The following is a 20,472-nucleotide window of genomic DNA, read 5'->3' on the forward strand; positions in this document are numbered from 1 at the left end:
GTTGGGAATGGAGGTTGAGAACGGGGCTCTGTGTCGGTACATAGGACCCACTTGGGTGGGTATACGGTGCAGATGTCACTTTCCTGAAGAAAATTTAGTGCAAGGTGGGGTTGCATTGGCGTAGTGCCGTCATTCTAATGATATTGTGTTGCAAGCCGGATGACCCGAGGTCAGGACTGGCAGTGTTGTATTGCATAGGCATGAATTGTTGAGACATTCTACGTGTATTGCGAGAGCCAAAGTAGAGCATATGCATTAGAAACAATTCATGATCGACATTGGACAAAGGACCTCGGTACGGAGAAAAAGGGAAAGAAAGGGAGAAGTAGGATCGACAGAGGATCTCCCGCGCCACTTCCTAATCCGGTTAGGGTATGTCCCCTTTATTCCAAGGTCGCTCCTTTATTTTGATCTCCAGAACTATTCAAGTCTTGTACCTCAGTATTCAGTATTCCGTACTCCGTACTCCGTATTCTATACTGGAATAATTCATGATGTTCTGTTCGTCCATTCACTCGACTGTTTCCTTTGCCATGAGAGATCATATTACAAGTCAGCCGTCAGACATCCATAGATGGCCTCGGGAGTATCTTCTTTTGCAGTCCCTGAGTTGTGAAACAAAGCAATGATCGCCACAGTTCAATAATGAAGTGGATGACCTCCACGCAAAAGGGTCATGAAGCGAACCAGCGCACAGAACTTGTCATGACTTTGCAAAGTGACTGGCTACGGAGTATTATGTACTGCTAGACGCTGTCCACAGCTGCGTCACTTGCATATTCGTTGCCTTGGGATATTTTGAGATGCACGGACAAGCTGATTGACCAAGAAAGACTACGGATTTTGTTCTTGGGTGCAGTCCCCCGGATACAATATACGATTCTGGCGTCAACCCATAGCTAGAATATAGAATATGGCCGGTGGAAAAGTTGTGAAACATTCAAATTGACGTTTCCGTATATAACATGTGATTCAATAGAACGGTAAGCATCTGAAGGTGGTCGAGATCTACCTTATAGATTCATTGCATCAGAATAACTTCCACTTTGGAGGCTGAAAATCCCAGAGTGAAACCGTACTTGGCCCCGTCTATTGTGGCCATATATGTCATATCCAATATACCCTCTCAATCTATTCTCCAGACAGCTCAACAACGACCTCCCCTTCCCTCCCAAGCTCCGCATTAACAGCCGTCCCCAAATTCGCACTGAGCTCGCGGATCTTATGACTAACCCATCCATGATCCGCATCTCCAGAATCCAACAAACGAGCCTGAAACCGCTCAACTCGCGTAGGGAAGATCTCCAACTTCTCCAACCCAAGCCCACCACCACCCTTCTCCCGAACAACAACCCTCCACAAAGCCCCAAGATCATTCCTATACTCCGTATTCAAAGCATAATCATCCACAAAGTCCCCACAACCATAGATAATAAGCTTCCCACGATAAACCTCCACGCCCTGAACATGATGCGACGAATGCCCATGCACAATATCAACCCCACACTCATCAACCAAGAAATGCGCAAGCGACGTAACCCGCGCATCCGGATGCCAAGCGTAATTCGGCCCCCAGTGCACCGAAAACACCTTCAACGCAGGCTTCGTCGCCTCAGCGCCAACGAGCATTTCCCGCAGCCGAGCGCGCGTGTCGCGCGTGTAGTCGAACAGATTGAATCCCGGCACACTGATCCATGCGTGCGGGTGGTCGGTGGCTGAGTATATATGCACTGTGTGGCGGTGTTGGCTTTGTTCTATGGGCTCTGAGGCCCTGGGCAAATATAGCACTGCGGGCTTGCGCGCGCCATCGGCTGTTTCGCCCGCGCCTGCGTGGGCGATATTCGCCGATTGTAGTGTTTGTAAAGTCTCGGTGAGACCCGATATGCCGAAGTCGAGGGTGTGGTTATTGGCGAGACTGGCGTAGTCGACACCGCCGGCGTGTAGGATGGGACCTAGGTTTGCTGGGTGCATGCGGTAGTTGAATGCCTTGTTGGGCCATGGGGTTGGGGCTGTTGTCACGGCTGTTTCGAGGTTGATGCATGCTAGGGTCGAGGAGTGGAGGATGCGGAGGGCTGTGCCCCATGGCGAAGTGGGTGTGTAGTTTCCTTTTGAGAAAAAGGTTGGGTGGGCTTCTATGAAAGTTTTGACGACGCGTTCGTCCTGCTCGTTGGTGACGTGCTTTGGCATTAGTTGGTCGATCAGGCGGCCGAGCATTACGTCGCCTGTGAAGGTAAGAGTGAAGGATTTTGGAGTGGACATAGTAGAGATGGTCAGTTTGAAGAATTGAAATTGGAATTGTTTAGAGCGTATTGGATAGATATATTTCCAATTGAGTTGATCGAGGTTGGATTTGGACATTGGATCATTATGACATCGGTCTTCATGAAGTTCAAGCATCTACTTGTAGGCATTTGAGGAACACGTGGAAATAGATATCGTTTTCATATTAAAATACAATTCATTTGACACACTTTTTTAAGAATAATAACACAGCCAGGGATAGGATATCCCAGTAACGTGAGTGGTATCTTTGTGCGCCGTTGATCTCACGAGAAACACCGATTGGCAAAACATTATCTGAATATCATTATTTTCATCATTGCTTGGGCGGCGTCGAATCTATCGTCTCATCTCTGCCAGCTCGCGCTCCTTTGCTCTGAGCATCTCGCGCATCTGCTCAGCTTCGCGTTCAAGTCGGGCACGGCGATCAACCGAGTCTCCAAGAGATGCAATTCCAGGCAAAGGCTGTGACGGGTGAGGTGAAGGGGAGATAGAATGGTGAATAGGAGGTGGACGTCCCAGATTGGTATCCGAGCGAGGCTCGCCCCGAACATCTGATTGGTTCAGAATAGACGAGATAGAGCTGAGACGACCGGGGGGAGTAGGATTGGCCGAAGACATAATCGGAGGCAGTTGGTTGGATCCTGCTTCCAATGTAGATGGAGCGGGTAGAGCCTCTGTCGCAGTCTCGGCCAATGTTCGTTTCTTGGGGAGGTTGATGGAATTTGGAGAGGCGGACCGTCGCCCGTACTGAGGCGCGGGCGAATGCCCCAGCCGCTCCACCCCCAAAGGTTTAGGTAGGCCGTGAGAGATGGAGAGACCATGTGCAAGAGGCACGGATGAAACATTGTAACCAGTGAAATCAACCGGCGGTGGCGCAAAATGTAAAACTCGAGGTGCGTCTTCGGATTTTCCAGGCATCATCGGGTAGTGATCCGTAGGCTCGCTGCTCATATATCGATAGTGATCATCATGGCCATGCGCCAGGGCGGCAGGCGATGCCTCCGGGGATGCCGATGAGCCATTGGAGGAAAGGGTAGCAGCGGTGGGAGACTGATCTCGTAGGGCGGGAACAACCCGTTTGCGACGTTTGATGATGGACTTTTTCATGTTGGTGGGGCGATAGCATCCATGGAGCTTATAATACAATCCTGTCTTGTGTTAGAGAAATCAGATCATCAAGTCTATATGGAAACTCAAACTTACCACAAGCGTTGCAAATAGGGTGGCCCTGTTCATCGCGCCTCCACAGAGGAGTCACAGTCGTGCCGCAATTTTGACAAGCAACCAATGTATTAGTGCCATCGGCAGAAGCAGGGGCCTTCACCGGTGGCTCCTCTTGCGTCACAGGCTCAAGGTCTTGTGCTGGGTTACGGCCCCACGAAGATTGGATGGCAGCCGCTCCCCGGGGGGCGGACTTGTATATCCGGTTGTTGTATGCCGGGCATCCATCGCATCCTTCTGCGCCACCGGTGCCATTACAACTCCCACCGCCAGGGCATGACCCCTTGCAACCTCCTTCCGAGGAACCGCCACAGTGAGACCGCATAGGAGGCGGTGGCTTCTCGGCACCTTCTGATTGCATCCGATTTCGTTTCGTGGGGCGAGCGACATTGCGAGCTTTGAGGTAGAGACCGCAGGCGTTGCAGATCATGGCTCCCGTGGGAGAACGACGCCAAAGAGGAGTACTTTTTGTGCCGCAATTACTGAATAAAAGAGACGGGGTCAGTCTTTATAGCCTAAGTATCAACCGAGGCCCAGTCGAAACTCACCTGCATGAATGCCCTAGAAAAGTTGTGTCTTTTTGGCTGCCGGGGGATGTTTTCTCGCTCGGGATTTCGTTGTGTCCAATCCATTGATTTGATCCAGATTGACCCGATCCTTGCCCCATGCCATCGTCCCGGTAGTGATCTGCTAGATGTTCACGACCTGCTTGTGCTGAGGAGATCAACTGCTGCGCAGCATCCAAATCCTCCGCGGACGGTTGTCGCATTGGAACGTCCTGATTCCGGGGTAAAGAGTGAAGCGCTTCCATTTGTGGGATGGACGCTAACATTACAGGATGTGATCCGGGCCAGGAATCCTTCGGCCGTGAGTCTCAGTACGGGATGATCGAATATGAACGAAACGACAAAAACGAAGGGGGTGATAATCCTAGGATGTGAGGGCGATGTCGCACCACAGTCGAGAGCAGAATGCACCGTATCACTCAAAAACCAAATGTCGGTCAAGCTGACGGGTTGGAGAAATATGGGAAAGTCAGTCCAGCAGGCAGATATGCAGCCACGATGCTGCAGGCTCGGGGAGTCGCAGGGCGGACGATGACTCGGGATCGCGGTCGAAAAGAAGTGGAAGTCGGATGCTGCCAACCCAGGAGTCAGGAAATCGAGTGGTCGAGTAGATGAAAGTAGTTGACCCGCCACCAAAAGGTATGGAGCGGCCTGTATGGAATAGTGGCGACCCGACGGCGTGGAACAGTCAGGTGATGGTGATTGCGACAATTGACAGCACACCACAGGGCCTGGTCTGACTGGCAGGCGATCGTGGGGGACGGTTTCGTTCGGGGACGGTGGCCCGATGCAAAAGGACGATTAGCGAGGCAGGGATTGGCTAAAAGGGTAGGGAGCTGCAAGATGGTGATCACTCCGCGTCACTGCAAGCGGGCACACAAGATGTGATGGGAGCGATAAGGGGAAGTTCGAGGGATGGAAGAGATGTCAAAGATAAGTGGGAAACCCTAAAAAAGATTAAAAGGAAAAGGAGAGAACCCGAGAACAAAGAGGCGAGACCGAATTGCTTATCGCCGAGGAAAGGGAGGGTTGGGGTTTATCGATCTAAGGTGGAAGGGGAGGATCTACGGCATATCAATCTATCACACTTTATCTATCGTTTGCCGAGGATCGCATCAATCTCATCTAATCATGTTCTATTTTACGGCGTACTTTTTTGCCTAGGGGATTCGCTATCCTAATCCCCAAGGAAATCTCTGGCGGTTCTGCATGATTCTATGTTCCCCCAGGATTGCATGTTGACTCCACCGTATGGCCTGATGAAGTTTAGTTGGAAAGTGAAAAATTACAGTGGAAAAGGTGGGAAACGGTGGTAAAAGTGGAAAGAGTGGGAATTACACATCCCCAAGTGAGGTTGCGGTGGAGCCCTGGTAGGCAATCAGATATGTAGCGCCTCGGATTGGTCGCAAGCGGCTGACTAATCTTGTCATCAACACTCTAGCGATTCCGATTGGCCGCTCGGAGATGGAACAAGCCGAAGCGATGTGGCCACGCTGGACTTTGGGATACGGAGTAAATCTAGGACCGTCCGCGGACGACAAAAGTACAGGCTTGGCCCCGACCACGGAGTAATACATCATCGTCTCCGTGTGGTCGGTACATATGCCAGTCTCCACAGCCAAGAAGTCCCTGCACTAGTTCCTTTATTTATCAGATGATCTCTCACCGGCTTCTCCAATAAGAACTCGATCAATCATTACTCCGTAGAGCATGCCAATGTTGCTAGATAATGCTAGCCCACGTCCAAATATAGTACACGTGTCTCTGTCCCTTTACGCTGGTATCAACAAAAATATCCGAGATCCAGCAGAATCGCCCATTCTCCTCACATTCTCTTCTTTATAATGACATCCTTCGATCAAATCGAGATCAAGGACATCCCAAGGTCATTGCGCTCATCGAACATCGCATACCACATGCTGGAGGAAACTGCCGGAATAGACAGTATTCCACCACAGTGTCAATGCGACAGAAGATCGTCATCGCCGCCTACTCAAGCGGCAATTTAGACCTGCTCGGCACCCCAGCCCTGGTCAGATTCGCGCATGTTCGAAGGAGGCTCGATAGATGGAATGAACTCCAACGCGACGTATCCGAGACCGATGAAGGCAATCACCGAACCATCAATGATGCGCAACACGTTGTCGTGCAGCAGGATGGAACCGATAAAGATGTAGACTGTTGGCGCAAGTGATTAGCCACCGAATTCCCCCTCGGATCTGCAGACATGCAAAGGTCTAACTTACAGACACCACGGCCGAGGAATGAGAAGAGGAACGACGCATAACGGTACGCGTAGTCCGGAACGTGAGGGAGGAACTCCAGTCCACCAACGACTAGGATAATGTTAGCCTTGACTATTGACGTTGCGAGTTCGGATTATCGTGGGGACCTACCGAGACCGAAGACAACTGCATACGCGCCCAGGATGAATGAACTCCAGGTGCCGGTGAAGAAGTTACTGATGCCACCGAGCACCATAAACACACCCACGGCGATGTTGACAATACGGCTGCATAGGATCAGTACTGGCGCAAATCTACCATCTCTCACGAAGAGCCAACATACAAGATGTTTGTGAAATCCATTGTGTGCTTCGTTGAAGGGTTTATGAGATGAAAGTGATCCTTGGGTGCTCGCGAATCAGTAATGCGGAGGGCGGGTCGTTAGGCTGCCAAGTTTCGACAAAGGAAGATTCGGTGTCGGATGACTAAATCGGGTCTTCAAAGGTGCCAAGTTAGCTTTGACGCGAATATAGATACCGCTTGGTCTCGCCAATCGCTCAAGTGATGACGGAGGTCAGATTCGCTAGAGTTCGGAACTCAGTTTGCTGGTTTGGTGACAAAGGGAAACGCACCTTTGAGATGGAAGAGTGGGTCTGAGGGAAGCTATAATAAGCAACACACGTTTGATCAAAAGGCTGGCTAGTGTTTGAATGAAGCAGAACAGGGGAAAGTGGAAATGAGGGCGTCGACAGCTGCTGCGCTGTCGCAAGCAGCGGGTCTGCCAAGGCCACTGGTAGCTCACGTGATCTGGCACCGGCCAGTGCGGGTGCTATGCTGTATTCGGTATAGTGTTTCCTTGATTTCTTGACATCGGGCACTTAGGTATCATTGATACCTCGAACGGTGGATGCGACTTGATGGTAAACGTTAAGATTAGTTTATAGGATACTGGAACCCCGAGCTAGAGAAGTGAAATAGGGAAGATCCAGAGATAAAATGCGGCAGGAAGAGAGAGAGAAAACGACGGGGAGTTGAAGAACTAAGAAAACCACCATATCTACTCCCTATTTTCCACTAGTTAGAACAAGATGGCCAAAATGACATTGCCTTTTTATGTTGCGAGCTCCTGACAAATGTCTAGTAAAGAGATATCATTATCTTAGATTAATTTCTGGAATACTTGTTCGTGAGGGAAAGACCGATGATTTTGCCATTCTTCTCGTTAAGACCCATGGTTATAGTATGCATTGTCAAAGTTCCTCAATCACATCCTGCCTTTTCTCCAGTCGGACTTCAGAGAGACCATTGGCGAAGCGACTCATACGCACGGGGTCCCGCTCTAGCACATTGTATATTTTACCCAAATCAGTTCCAATCCCGATCTCAGCAGCAGTCTTCAAGCTCCGCGAATCGAGACAAGGAGCAATGCTTGGCCATATGCCTTGAACATTGTTGAAAAATACCTCGACTGCCAAATCACCCATGCCCCTGACCTCCTTCAGCAATATTCTAGCTTTGTCGATTTTGCCAGCTGCCTGCTTGAGGAGATTATTTAAATCCCCATCTGTACTCATACGACGTCAGACTCCACTTCCACGTGCAGTATAACTATAACATCGCAAATTCACCCGCGCAGATAGAAGCGAGGACGTACCGTATCTCTCAACAACCAGTTTGGCGAGCTCGCCGAGATTGGTGGCGCACTGCTCTCGATACCGGTTGTAACTTCCTTCTTGCAGGACCTTTGTTCGATCTTCCCATGTGCTTTTAGAAAGTACGTCGATGTCATGGTAGTCGGCTTCAATTAGCTTTTTGATCGTTCTCTGTGTCAACTCGTGCGAGATGGGCCTTGCTTTGATCATGGCGTCCAGCACCATCGCCAACACTACCTCGGGGCTAGCATTTTGTGGGTCGGCAAGTACTGTGCCATGTAGAGGAGGTACACCGAACTCGTTCAGGATTTTGTTGATTTTATCTGCTGCTTCCTTGGTCGTAGGCGCTGACATTGTGGAGAAATTGATGAAACGATTATAATGGAGTTGAATTATTCTCGTGTTGAGTCTCAAATCGAGTGTTTCAACAATCATCAATTGACGTCATGATGGCATGTACGGGCCAACCAGACTTTGCTAAATTATATGCCGAGACTAAATTTCCGAACACTGTACAACAATTGATCTATACAACGCGTTTCCTCACAGCTTAGAGCGAGATATGTTCTGCAGGACCTCCTTGACCAGAGCCACGGCGGTATATGCACAGCCGAAGGAGGCCTGGTAGCCAAATCCTCCATGACCATAGTTGTGAACGATGGCCACACCGTCAACCTTGTCTTTTTCAATGCGAGTGCCACCTTCTCTCAGCGGGCGCAGGCCAACGCCGTGGCGAATGATATCCAACCCCTCAATTCCCTGCCCCTTCTCAACGAGATCGGGGCAGATGTCGACGCAACGCTTCATGATGCGATTGGCAAGGTTCATATCTGGGATTCCATTCCAGTTGTGCTTCTGATAAGAGCCACCGAGGATCGTGCCGCCACCTAGAAGCAATAAGCCAACGGTCGAACAATAAAACCAGCACATGAGAACTTACCTGCAGCACGAGTCATAATGTACAACGCCTCATCTTCCCCGTCGTCGGTCCCGGATATCGACATCATGGGGCCGGGGTCGTTGCGGACTACGACGATCTGGCCACGAGCGGGATACATCTTGTCGTCGAGAACACCACCGAGAGTCTTTGCCGACAGGCCGGTGCAGTTGACCACCACGTCAGCTTTCTGTCCGGTGTGGTGGGCATTGGCTGCGTCGGCGATATGCTTAAAGACAGCTCGTTTGAACACGGCGCCGTTCTTGACGCACTGACCGACCAACCACGGCAGGTAGACGGCGGTGTTGATACAGACAGATACGAATTCCTGGCCGTTGTCAATTCCGGGGGCCAATTGATCAGAAGGGAGGTTTTTGAACTATCATCATCATGTCAGTCTGCAGGCAGTCTATGGCACCATCTCACGGTTCAAACATACATCAAGCACGACATCTTTATACCACGGGTTTGGCTGGGTCAATTCCGAGAACCACCTTCCGGTGTCTGTTTCTTGATCCTTCTTCCGGTTGTAGATCAAGGTGTCTACATTCTGTTAGAGGGTCTGCGGATGCTGATCAAGTTCTGGGCCGGTATCATACCTCGGAAGTGGATGCCAGCTTCTGGGTACTTCTCGGTGATTTCCTTCAATGCTGGCCAGGTATCGCGCTCCCATTTCTGATGAGCACTTCCCTCTTTTCCCACCCTATAAAACATCCACTTGATCAGAACTTTATCGCGCAGCCGGTTTCAGTCGATCATACGGCATATAGTTGGCACCGGCCCATGGGGACGCATATTCAATATCATAGTCTCCAGGCATATGCTTCGCCAAAACAGTAATCTTGTTGGCGGGGTCTTGCGACAGCAGATATGCGGTGGTCAAACCAGACACACCGGCGCTGTTACATCCGTTAGTAGAGGCTCGAAGTGCGGTCCAGTAGAATTGGAGCTAGAGAACTTGGGAGGTTGATCTTACCCCAGAACCACAATGTTGTTAGTCATAATGGACAATTTGACCTGGAAGTTCTTAGGAAAACACGGCACAAGTGACTCGGAAGGGGCCCGCTGTCCTTAAATGTGGGCTAAGACGAGCGGGGTGAGGGGAGAGATAGCTGGTTGTCCCATTCAGCTGATAAGGGTTGCCCTCCAGGGCAGGTGGACACCCGTGGACCGGGTGGTCTGATTACCTCACTTTGTACTTGGCCAATTGCGGGAAGTGCTACCGGGGCGGTGTAAGCTTTATCCAATCACATGCCACCAAAAAAAAAAAGAAATAAACGGCCTGGGAACTTTCAGTGGAGACACGGCGGTCGAAGATTTAAAAGACAACTCCGCACTTATGCGGAGGTGATGTGCTCCTGGTCAAAGCATTGGAAGCATTGTTGCAACGGAAATCTAAAGCTTTGATCAATCTCAATGCTTTTGTTTCTGAACTCTCTTAGACCCTTGATTTAGTCTTAAGGTATCAGTGACTTCGCCTGGACCCCAGCAAGGAGCTCCGTAAAGTCCCGCTCCATCACTCCGGACTCCACTCCGATCGATCACATTTGATCCTAGGGCTATATGCCAGGGCTCTTCAATTACCTCAATTCGCGGTCAGTGTTCTCGTAAATGACTCTGATTTGAGATATTTCCGAGCAGGAACACCTGGAGGAAGCTTTGTTCTGCTAAATATAGAATCGAATGCCCTGAAGTCTTGCTATACAAAGAAACCCGAGCGATGTCATAGTGGGCAAACGCCTAGTTGTGGCCAATCACTGAGCATTAGGGCTCACCGCCCCGCCCCCAACACTGAAATGGGCATCGAAGGGCCGAACAATTTCCTTTTTCAAACCACCCGCAGGGCCCGAATTCACTCGGCGGGCTCCTTTTGTTTGCCATTCTTAGATCAATAACTTCAATTTTTCAATTTTCTCCATCTTCTCTCCCTTCTTGATCGGTCTATTTGTTTAGCCATTCCTCTATACTCCCATAAATGCCGACCCTTATTCGAGTGTTCCCTCCAATATGTCACTCGTCACTAATGGTGGCAGAATCGTGCCCATACTTACGGGCTCTGATTCTCGCGATCCCACCCTCGAGGTGTCTGCGTTGTTAGACGGATCTCTTCCTCCCATCCCTATTACTCCAATTCCTTCCACACCGACCACGCCCCGCCTGTCGCAGGACCAACAAGCTTGCAAACAGGTCAAGCCCGTGCACCATGCGAGCTTAGAAATGCCCTCTCTCCAACAAAGGGGCCTTTATGCAATCCCCACGGAGGGAGATGGTAAGCCAATTACACTTGTTGCATGATTTTTGAGCTCTATAGTGGTCTTTGGAAGCTGCACCGCGTTGTTTTACTTATTCTGACGCGTCCAATCGCAGGCAATTGTCTCTATTACTCCCTCTCCGACCAACTGTATGGCGACACCCACCATGCAGACGAAATTCGACAGCTTCTTGCCAGTCACATGGCTTCCAATAAAGATTACTTCATGCAATTTGTCGTTGCTGAAGGTGGGGAGCGCCGCCGCCCTAAACGTGCGGCTGCCTCTGCGTATGCTACTCGATCTGCCGATGTCTCTGCTCCCTCCGAGGAGGACATGGAACGGCGATTCCAAGGCATGATTGCTACCACCCGTAAGAACGGGGAGTGGGGTAGCTCCGAGCATCTCCAGGCATTTTGTCAGGTCTTCAAGGTCGACTTGAATGTATACACCATGGATGGTGTTTCGGTGTTCCAGGATGTCAATGCCCTCCCAAATCAATATCGGGATGTTCTGCACGTAGCCTTCCATGTAAGTGCCTTGCTGTTGTACATGTCATCGAGCGTCGTACAATGTCATCAAGCCACTAACGAGCACAGGACTTCAAGCACTACTCTTCAGTGCGGGGTATCGAGGGCAAGCATGAAGGGCTTCTTACCAAGCTAAACCCTCTCCAGCCCTTCGAGGAGGGAATCAAGTCCGAGGTCGTTCCAGACTCCAAAGCCGACTTCGATCATGAACAATTCTCTTCACAGGAGGAAAAAGCCGTTGATAGTTATACAACCAACGATGCTAGCCTTGCTGTTGACCTATATCCTCCTTGGGATATCAAAACTATCCAAGAAGGATTGGGTGGCCGATATGACCGGGAGACCATTGTGAACATGCTCCAAAGATGTCGTGGTGACATTGACCGTGCATTCGCCGCGCTCCTAGACGAGAAGACAGACGTCCTATCTGATAGGAAAGCTGCCCCCGGAATTCCTATCAAACCAAGCTTGCAGGCCTCACGCTCTTCTTCTCCATTCAGCACGGGTAGCAAGCGGTCCGCAGAAGACAGCGACGACTCTGAAGATCCTCGTCCCGCGCGACGCACCCGACCTAAGAAACGGCTCCTTTCCAATCTTACCTTAGGCGTTGGTATCTCATTCAGGGATGATTATGACGAGGTTGTCTCCTTGAATCTTCGAGTAAGTTCTCCAACCAAAGGTTTCCATATGGGATATTTACTGACGTTTCGTTCAATAGATGAACTCCGACACTGAAGACAGTCAGGCCACAGACCGCACTCCCCCGGGTAACACTAACCCGGAACAACCGGACATGGGCGAGAAGAAATGTCGTCGCAGTAGACGACTTTCCCGCCCGCGCTCGAGCTGATTTATTTGTTTCTTGCCATTCTCTGGCTAGACCTTTGAGCATCTTTAGCGCTTTCTCTTGCATCGAAAAAAAAAACGGCGTTAGTGATGAAGCGATTGGTTTCTTGGGTTTGCATATTGCATAGCCCTGCGGGGCTCGCGGCCTATGGGCTTGCGGAAGGAGGCGTTTTGTCTGATTATGAATTCCATGGGGTTTTTGCCTGGGGCACTCCTCAACGATCTTATTTATAACGATACCAGGGTTTCTTTCTCCCCACTTCTTTTAGAGTCCTTAGCTTTAGCTCTTTTTCGGCTCTCTTGTTTCAGTCTGGGTATTGGCCCATATCCAGCGTCGGTGGCGAGCTGTTTTCACAGCTCTGTTTGGTGGCTTGGATTATTATACAGCTATTCAATGTCACACCCACTTTCTGGCTGGACTCTGTCGGTCGTACTCATTCCCTAGGCCCTTCCTAGTGATATAGTGAATATAGGTGTAACTCATACTTTGGATAGGTTTTACTCCATGTAACAGAACGGACCTAATTATCATTCCAAAATAGCACTTCACCGCCTATCACTATGTACATGTATGTATGTAGGTATTGCGAGGCCGTCGTCTCTAATGGCATTCAAGTAACTATCCTAGTGCGTGTCATGTACATGAAGATATATTTATTTGATACTAGTCTAAAAGAATGTCTAAAAGAACACCAAGCAGGATTCGGCAGAGAGCCGGGCAGAAGCCAAAACAAATCTAATGCAGTTCGCTTGTGTTGCATGAAATATGTATGCGTGCCTTTAGTCCTCCAGTAGGAACTTCAGGAACGCCACCCCAATGGCGACACCATCATGTTCAATATTAGCTCTGCTCAAAGCATCTTGAGCTTGTTCCTCCTTGAAAACACCGCCCTCGGCCCGAGTCCGGATAATCTCCGTGATGATGTCTCCCGTGAATTCAGGATGGCCCTGAAGAGTGATAAAGTGGCGCGGCACATACATACCCTGCACTGCGCAGCGCGGGGATGAGCCCAGAGGAACCACGTTCGGGGGATAATTAAATACAATATCCTGATGCATTTGCTGGATGCGCTATTTGCGAGAAGGAAAGGTCAGGTCAAGTGTCTACATATGGACTCGGGTGCATGGGTATGTATGTATGAAGCCGTGTGTTACACATGACGCAGGCGCAGGGTACTCACGATCTTATCTCTCCCAAACAGCTCCTTTCCCTTATCGGTCAAATCCATATCACACACGGCAATCTCCCAACCTTGGTCGCTTCGTCCGACCTTGCTGTTTAATGCGCGGCCAACGATTTGATGTCCGAAGCAGATCCCGAGTAGGCGGACCCGATCCTGCGAGAGAACTTGTTGAGTGAATTCGACGAGACGATTGATCCAGGGAATGTCTTCGAACGAGTTGTGTTCTGGCTTATGGTTACTGTGATTAGTGTATGCATTCAATGCTCTGGGCCTACCGAGTCAACACGCACTTGATCCTGTTAGAAGCACGGCATCCACGTCTTCCAGCTTCGGGTATTTGTCGTCGTTGACTACATCCCAAGCTGTAATTTCCAGTCCTGTTTCTGGGTCGAGTCTTTCTGGCTCGTTCAAGGCGTTGACACTAGCTTTGAGGAGCGCGCGGAATACCCCGCCATATCCATTATAGCGGCGGTTGATGCTGTCAAGGGGAGTGTCGCATTCCAAGACGGCTATGCGGAGCGGGGGTTGCATTGTTCTGGATGATTTGAAGCTGCAAACAATGGGATACAGTTATAAAACAAAAAGATCTAGTTAGTTACTCCGTAGCAATTGGAGAAAGACGAGACAATATTCCCTTATCTTATCGGACCCCGAGATCGGACCCTGCTGACCAACCACGCTATTCCCGATGTGGCAAACATCTACAAAGTATGAGCCTTCGGCGGATCGCCCTTTTTTACCCCTCGGCAATGCAATTGATGCTGTGTTGCATCAAATAAAAGGATCTTGCAGCCCTAGCGTTGGTATAAATATCATATCCCCATACGCCCGGATTTTCTCTCTTTTTTCCCTTATTTTTGTGTCACCACTGCTTTCGAAACCCATGAGCCGCTGTTGATGGCGTTCGCTGTAATTACATTGCGTGCTTGCAGAATCTTCGTCCTCATGAAATAACATTTTCATACATTTGTCTTCATAAATTTTTTTTAAAAAATGCCCAGTGACAACGAGGGGCAATCATGTCCCTCTGAAGCCACCCCTCTCCTGCGCAAGAATTCGGTCCATCGGAAAACGAGTTATCACGATGTCTCGTATTCTGCAACGGATGTTGAATCAGTCTGCTCATACAGAGATACAGAAGAAGAAGAAGCCAACGTTCGCTGTATATCCAGTGCAAGCTCTGCCGAAGGACTCGATGTTGGTCCGGCTTCTGGGGCTGGCTCGCCCAACCAACAGCCGAACATCTCAACCCAAGATGGGGAGGATTACGCCTCGAGATTCATTGATATATCACCGACAAGGTTTTGGATCATCTTTAGTGGTATCATGATGGGCTACCTGATCGGCTTCTTTGACTCAACGCTCATGGCTTCAAGCCATCCAGTCATCACCTCCTACTTCGAAGCAGCCAACTCAGCCTCCTGGTTATCGACGGCCTTTTTGTTGACATCGACCGCATTTATGCCGCTCTTGGGACGCATCTCTGACGCATTTGGCCGAAAGCATGTCTATCTCTTCTCTATCGCCATGTTCTTCCTCACGACAGCAGGCTGTGGCTTAGCGCAAAGTATCGGCAGTTTCATCGCTGCCCGCGCGCTGTGTGGGCTTGGTGCGGGTGGTATCTTCTCCATTGGTCAGATCATCTCTAGTGACTTGGTACGTCTCGAGTATCGCGGTGTCTACCAATCATACATCAATCTGTGTCTCGGCATCGGCGGTAGCCTCGGCCTTGCCTTTGGGGGTTACCTGTGTGATCATATCGGCTGGCGGGGTGCGTTTCTCATCCAACTGCCTTTCATCTTCGTTTACTTTATAGCAGCCGCTTGGACAGTCCCGGCAGATCTCGGCATTAAACAAACTGGAATGGAGCGCATGAAAGTCTGGCAGTTAGTCCGGAGCATCGATATACTGGGATCAATCATCTTGATTATATGTGTGACTCTGTTGATCATGGGTCTGAACTTCGGAGGCAATGTCTATCCTTGGAGCCATCCACTCATTATCATCTCCCTGGTGTCATCGTTAGTCCTAGCGGTTATCTTGGTACGTTACGAGCTGCACGTTCCACGACCCGTGCTACCAATTGAGCTCATGGCAACGGATCCTCGAGCTAGTATCATCTTTGGCAATTTCTTTGCCTCCATGTCTGTACACACCATGCTGTTCAATGCTCCGCTGTATTTTCAGGCGGTGAAGCTGACCAGCCCAACTGCTTCTGGGCTACGCCTTGTGGCCTCCTCCATAGCTGTGACTATCTCTAGCGTGAGCACCGGGTTCATGATTAACTGGACCAGACGTCTCAAACCTTATGTCATCATCGGTGTATGTTGTATGGTGATAGGTGGATGTGCAGCTGCATCCATGGGGATTGACACCTCTCAACCACTCTCCATGATCTGCATCTCATTCTCCAGTCTAGGTCAGGGCTTCGCATTTCCCAGCTTGATGGTATCTATCCTCGCCACGAGCGAGAAACAAGATCAGGCCGTCGCAACAACCACTCTGGGGCTGTGGAGAAACCTTGGCGCCGTGATGGGTGTGGCTGTCAGCAGCTGGATCTTTCAGAACAGTCTCATATACCAGCTTAACAAAAATGTTACTGGTTTTGAGAAGAACCATATCATTGCACTTGTCCGCAAATCTGTTGATACTATCGCTCACTTGGATCCAATCCATCGGCGAGAAGGTGTGTCTCATCCCCTTGGAATGCCGATTTGATTTGCTAATAACCACCCAGTCACTCTATCATATTCCGCCGCTCTTCAACTGACCTTCATATCTGCCGCCTTATGGGCAGTCATTGTGTTAATATTGTTGGGTCGAGTCCGACTACCGCGGTTGGGGAGAAAGGCCTAGACGGTGTCCCTGAGATGGTTCGGTATTTTGACACCGAAGATTGCATATTGGCTTCAAATCTCAGCATGTTTCGGATAAAATGTGTTATAAGTATTTTAATTCTGACTGTATTTGTTTGAGTTGATATAAATTATGTATGCGTATACTCCGTACTCAACCGTCTCCGTATATCGGCGATCTTGGCAATGCGACCCACCTTTTTTTCTTGACTTCTTTAACTTGACATCCACTTCTCCGCAACTTGAGAAGTCTGTGTGGCTACATAAGCAAGGGGCCAGTGAGTATTTCATACGGTACTTTCACACGAGGACCATAATCCTCAGCTGACCCTTTTTTGCCCCAGGATTATTCGCCGATCCCTTCGTTCCTGCCCCTCCTGTGCCGCCGGCTGGTAGATTCAAATCTACACCTGAATATCAGATCGAAATCCTATTCTCTCTATCTGAACCTCCTCTTGCCAGTCAACAACGAATATGGCCATCTGGTTAGAACCTACAACGGCATATTGTGTATTCGGGAAGCCTCTATCAGTTGGGACTCCAGTTGGCGCCGGGGACTAGAAACATAGTTGCGCTCACAAGAGCAAGAGCTATCGCAATCAGCAATTTATCAAGGAAATATGAACCTCCGAAAAGAAGCGGAGACGCAGCCGCAGTCGCCCAGCGCCAGCACGAGGACATCCACTCCAAAAAGCCAGGCAAGCGATTCACAAAGCACACCCCGCCGCTCCAGTCGCAAGAAATCCTCAGATGCCCCAGATACCAAAGCTAGGAGGGTACGCACAGGCTGCCTCACTTGTCGCCAAAGACATTTGAAGTGCGACGAAGCCGTGGGACGATGTCTCAATTGTCGCAAATCGGATCGCATCTGTCGACGTGGTGTCCGTCTCAATTTCATTGATACTCAAACTGTGGCGCCTCCACACATCATCGCTCGGCCCCACGGATCGAAGGTGACATTTCGAGATGACTCGCGTTTGATCGCGTCTCTGTATGTGGGAGGTTTCGAGATATACCCACCCGTTCAGCCAGAGAGTCCTGTTCAAGAGAACCAAGATTCGCCACATGACTTTGACTTTATAGGGGATGATGATTTGACAAATCTTTTTCAATCAATGGCACATTCGTTTGACCCGCTGAGCTTTGATATCCCACACCCAAATGCAACGGACTTTGTTGGAAGTGATACTTGGCACCAGTCTCACTTGGTACCAGGAGATGAACTTCTTCCGCACGGGACGTCAAATTTTGCGCGAAAACTGGCTGGGAAACATGAATATTATCCTTTTCTCACTGACCCAGAGCAAGTATCTCTTCTCAGAACATTCATGGAAGAGGTCGGTCCCCGCCTGGATATAATGGATGAAATGAACCATGTGAGTAAAATTCCCCACATTACATTCTTACAATCTGCTCACAAAGCGCAGTTTTCCCAGATTCTTCCGGGTTTTGCCATTAGTGAGCCCATATTGCTCAAGGCATTTCTTGCGTGTGGTGCGAGACATCTTTCTATTGTAGACCCTTCTTACGGGGATGAAAAAGCGACACATTATTATGACGCAGCTACTCGGGATCTTCTGAATGCGGTACATGATCCTAACCGTGACTCTGTACTATGCGCAACAGCGGCCCTTGCCCTCGGCTTCTCCGAAACCATGCAAAGCCAATCAAGCCACAGTGGAAATCACAGCGCAGGCTCCCGGGCTTTGATCAGAGAATGTGGCTGGAATGCCAAAACCCCTGGGCTGGGTGGAGCATGTTTCAGGATCAGCGTCGGCGCAGAACTCCTGAACTGTATGCGATATAATTGGACATTGTCTTGGGATCCAAATACATGGGGAATCGATATGGACATGGATCATCCACAAGCCGCAAATGGAGGCAATCAAGATCTATGGCATCATCGGATACTTTATATTTTCGCGAGAGTCATGACCTTCAAAGCATCTTCGCGCCCATCTCACGGTGTGGCGCGGGCTATCCAGCTCAACGATCATGAATGGATCACTCACAACAGGTGGTGTGACCAATGGGCGAAATCCATTCCTAGATCCCTTGTACCTCTTGGTCATTTGCAGCCATGGCAAACAAGTTCCAAATCGGTCTTTCCTGAAGTTTGGTATGTCCTCAATTCTCGCATTCAACCTGTTCATCAACTAATATTCGTAGGCTTGTCAACCGATCTGCCATTGTTTCTCAATTATTCTACCACGCGACTCGTATTATGCTGGCCAAAACACACCCTTTTCAGTCAGAGTTCGATGAGGATATGCGAAAGATGCAACGCAGCCATGCGCACGAAATTTGTGGCATTATTGCCTACACCACAGATCGGTTAGTACAAATCATGACCAAAATTTTAGAATTATCTGTCTAACCAGTTGAGCAGAAGTGTGGCGGATATATCCCTGTACTTTCTTGTACTCGCTGCAGAGTGCTTAGAAACACGAGAAGCCCAAGAGGAGGTACTCGGCATCTTTGATACCATCACGAAAGTGACTTGCAGCAGTGCTGAACCAATCAAAAACGATCTCAAACAAATTTGGAGCTGGGCCGAAGCTCACCCACACATGGTGACGCCAGCCCAGATGCACAACCACTTCTATGAATTAGACCCATCCCTATCAGTCTCCAATCACCCGGACTCATCTCCAAGTCTACACAATCCCTTGTTGACTAGGGGTGACTTCTCATTGGAGAGCCACCCGTATCAAGGATACTATGTGCCACCACATCACCACCATGCACTCAATCAGTATCACTATGGGTCATTTGATCTGATTTGATGCTTCAAACACTTTGACGAATCATGAATTTTATTGTCCAACTTCACATTCATACTGCTTATACCCCTGTGAATACAATAACGCTAGGTTTCGCTAAAAAAAAAGCTCCATGGCAGGGCTGTTCCCACCTACTTTGGGACATTCACTGTCTATTCCAGTATTGCATGACTAATATGAAGCGTTGTAGACGATTAAACTAGCATGTATCTCAGTTGTTGAATTTAGAAATGGCCAGGAAGGTGGGGTTTAAGAACTGTTACCATGTATAGATATATATCTGAGAACGTGATTTATTAACACAACAACTTGGCGACTAGAGAGAACGATGTTGGAGAATTATGACACCAGCTAGCTTTGACTGTGGTCTTGCTGTTGAGCGCAATACTTGCCACAACAGTCGCTACCTCGTGGCTTATGACTTCATATTTCATCTTGCTCGGTTCTTAAATAAACACCCGATCATAACGACGTATGGTTGCCACAAACTTTGAATTACGTACTATATACGTTGAACAATTGGGCAAAAAGTAGCATGGCCAAGCTCTGGTCTAAACGACAGGTTCGGGACTCTTCCGACAACTGGTATATTTGAAGGACGCCTCATCCTCCTTTTCGTGAATATTGCGTTGAAAAGTTTGAAAATTGCACACACACAACTTACTCAGATTACAATATGTCGAACCCTGCCGAAAGAATTGCAGAAGATAATTATGAAAGAGACAATGACCCTTCGCCCGTGACCGGAACCTTCGCAGATGACTCTTATGTCGAAGAGACCGATCCAAGCTTGAGAGCACAAGTCCCCGTCCAGGGAGATGAACAGCCATTTGATGACCCAATACAACCACCTTATTCAAATTCTGATCAGCAGCTTGGTAAGTCCATATTGTATTTCTTGGCAAATATCCAAGTATCAGCGAACTAATAGCGTCTATAGAGAGAGACGAGAACGAAGCAATCGATAACTCTAATGTCCTAAAAGGAGACCGTCTCCGTCATGCAAAGCCTAGAACCTCGAACAGGTACAATGAGGGGCCAGGTGAACATGATCTGCCGGCTGAGCCTTAAGTGATTTGCAATTGTTCTTGATCTATGAATTTGTGCGGATATCGAAACGCAGTAATACAAACCAGTTGAA

At 49.2% G+C, this 20,472-nt stretch overlaps 11 protein-coding genes across 11 annotated transcripts; 4 read left to right on the forward strand and 7 right to left on the reverse strand.

Moving 5' to 3' along the window:
* Positions 1–1,131: 1,131 nt before the first annotated feature.
* LCP9604111_630 (CapA family protein) lies at positions 1,132–2,259 on the reverse strand (the record flags this gene model as incomplete). Its single annotated transcript, XM_039070017.1, has 1 exon — positions 1,132–2,259. One exon carries the CDS (start codon positions 2,257–2,259, stop codon positions 1,132–1,134), a length of 1,128 nt encoding a protein of 375 aa, XP_038933178.1.
* A 360-nt stretch (positions 2,260–2,619) lies between these two features.
* sreA (siderophore transcription factor SreA) lies at positions 2,620–4,273 on the reverse strand (the record flags this gene model as incomplete). The annotated part of the gene is made up of 3 exons (XM_039070028.1): positions 2,620–3,431; positions 3,487–3,986; positions 4,053–4,273. 3 exons carry the CDS (start codon positions 4,271–4,273, stop codon positions 2,620–2,622), a joined length of 1,533 nt encoding a protein of 510 aa, XP_038933179.1.
* A 1,802-nt stretch (positions 4,274–6,075) lies between these two features.
* On the reverse strand, positions 6,076–6,658 carry LCP9604111_632 (TVP15 family protein; the record flags this gene model as incomplete). Its single annotated transcript, XM_039070039.1, has 4 exons — positions 6,076–6,248; positions 6,317–6,406; positions 6,467–6,582; positions 6,639–6,658. 4 exons carry the CDS (start codon positions 6,656–6,658, stop codon positions 6,076–6,078), a joined length of 399 nt encoding a protein of 132 aa, XP_038933180.1.
* Positions 6,659–6,713: 55 nt separating this feature from the next.
* LCP9604111_633 (uncharacterized protein) lies at positions 6,714–7,184 on the reverse strand (the record flags this gene model as incomplete). Its single annotated transcript, XM_039070050.1, has 3 exons — positions 6,714–6,791; positions 6,928–7,129; positions 7,174–7,184. 3 exons carry the CDS (start codon positions 7,182–7,184, stop codon positions 6,714–6,716), a joined length of 291 nt encoding a protein of 96 aa, XP_038933181.1.
* Positions 7,185–7,545: 361 nt separating this feature from the next.
* LCP9604111_634 (uncharacterized protein) lies at positions 7,546–8,301 on the reverse strand (the record flags this gene model as incomplete). The annotated part of the gene is made up of 2 exons (XM_039070061.1): positions 7,546–7,859; positions 7,950–8,301. 2 exons carry the CDS (start codon positions 8,299–8,301, stop codon positions 7,546–7,548), a joined length of 666 nt encoding a protein of 221 aa, XP_038933182.1.
* A 189-nt stretch (positions 8,302–8,490) lies between these two features.
* On the reverse strand, positions 8,491–9,886 carry LCP9604111_635 (FAD-dependent oxidoreductase; the record flags this gene model as incomplete). Its single annotated transcript, XM_039070072.1, has 6 exons — positions 8,491–8,834; positions 8,888–9,263; positions 9,324–9,427; positions 9,484–9,587; positions 9,646–9,783; positions 9,861–9,886. The coding sequence occupies 6 exons, from the start codon at positions 9,884–9,886 to the stop codon at positions 8,491–8,493; spliced, it is 1,092 nt and encodes a 363-aa protein (XP_038933183.1).
* A 1,005-nt stretch (positions 9,887–10,891) lies between these two features.
* On the forward strand, positions 10,892–12,513 carry LCP9604111_636 (OTU domain-containing protein; the record flags this gene model as incomplete). Its single annotated transcript, XM_039070083.1, has 4 exons — positions 10,892–11,153; positions 11,252–11,664; positions 11,733–12,323; positions 12,382–12,513. The coding sequence occupies 4 exons, from the start codon at positions 10,892–10,894 to the stop codon at positions 12,511–12,513; spliced, it is 1,398 nt and encodes a 465-aa protein (XP_038933184.1).
* A 776-nt stretch (positions 12,514–13,289) lies between these two features.
* Positions 13,290–14,224, reverse strand: LCP9604111_638 (type 1 glutamine amidotransferase; the record flags this gene model as incomplete). The annotated part of the gene is made up of 3 exons (XM_039070095.1): positions 13,290–13,580; positions 13,691–13,917; positions 13,984–14,224. 3 exons carry the CDS (start codon positions 14,222–14,224, stop codon positions 13,290–13,292), a joined length of 759 nt encoding a protein of 252 aa, XP_038933186.1.
* A 462-nt stretch (positions 14,225–14,686) lies between these two features.
* LCP9604111_639 (putative MFS multidrug transporter) lies at positions 14,687–16,549 on the forward strand (the record flags this gene model as incomplete). Its single annotated transcript, XM_039070106.1, has 2 exons — positions 14,687–16,379; positions 16,431–16,549. The coding sequence occupies 2 exons, from the start codon at positions 14,687–14,689 to the stop codon at positions 16,547–16,549; spliced, it is 1,812 nt and encodes a 603-aa protein (XP_038933187.1).
* A 619-nt stretch (positions 16,550–17,168) lies between these two features.
* Positions 17,169–19,334, forward strand: LCP9604111_640 (Zn(II)2Cys6 transcription factor; the record flags this gene model as incomplete). The annotated part of the gene is made up of 4 exons (XM_039070117.1): positions 17,169–17,924; positions 17,976–18,667; positions 18,718–18,882; positions 18,938–19,334. The coding sequence occupies 4 exons, from the start codon at positions 17,169–17,171 to the stop codon at positions 19,332–19,334; spliced, it is 2,010 nt and encodes a 669-aa protein (XP_038933188.1).
* Positions 19,335–20,007: 673 nt separating this feature from the next.
* Positions 20,008–20,402, forward strand: LCP9604111_641 (uncharacterized protein; the record flags this gene model as incomplete). Its single annotated transcript, XM_039070128.1, has 2 exons — positions 20,008–20,209; positions 20,272–20,402. The coding sequence occupies 2 exons, from the start codon at positions 20,008–20,010 to the stop codon at positions 20,400–20,402; spliced, it is 333 nt and encodes a 110-aa protein (XP_038933189.1).
* Between the last annotated feature and the right edge of the window lie 70 nt (positions 20,403–20,472).

This window comes from Penicillium roqueforti (assembly GCF_015533775.1).
Source record: "Penicillium roqueforti strain LCP96 04111 chromosome Unknown scaffold_01, whole genome shotgun sequence".
NCBI lineage: Eukaryota > Fungi > Ascomycota > Eurotiomycetes > Eurotiales > Aspergillaceae > Penicillium > Penicillium roqueforti.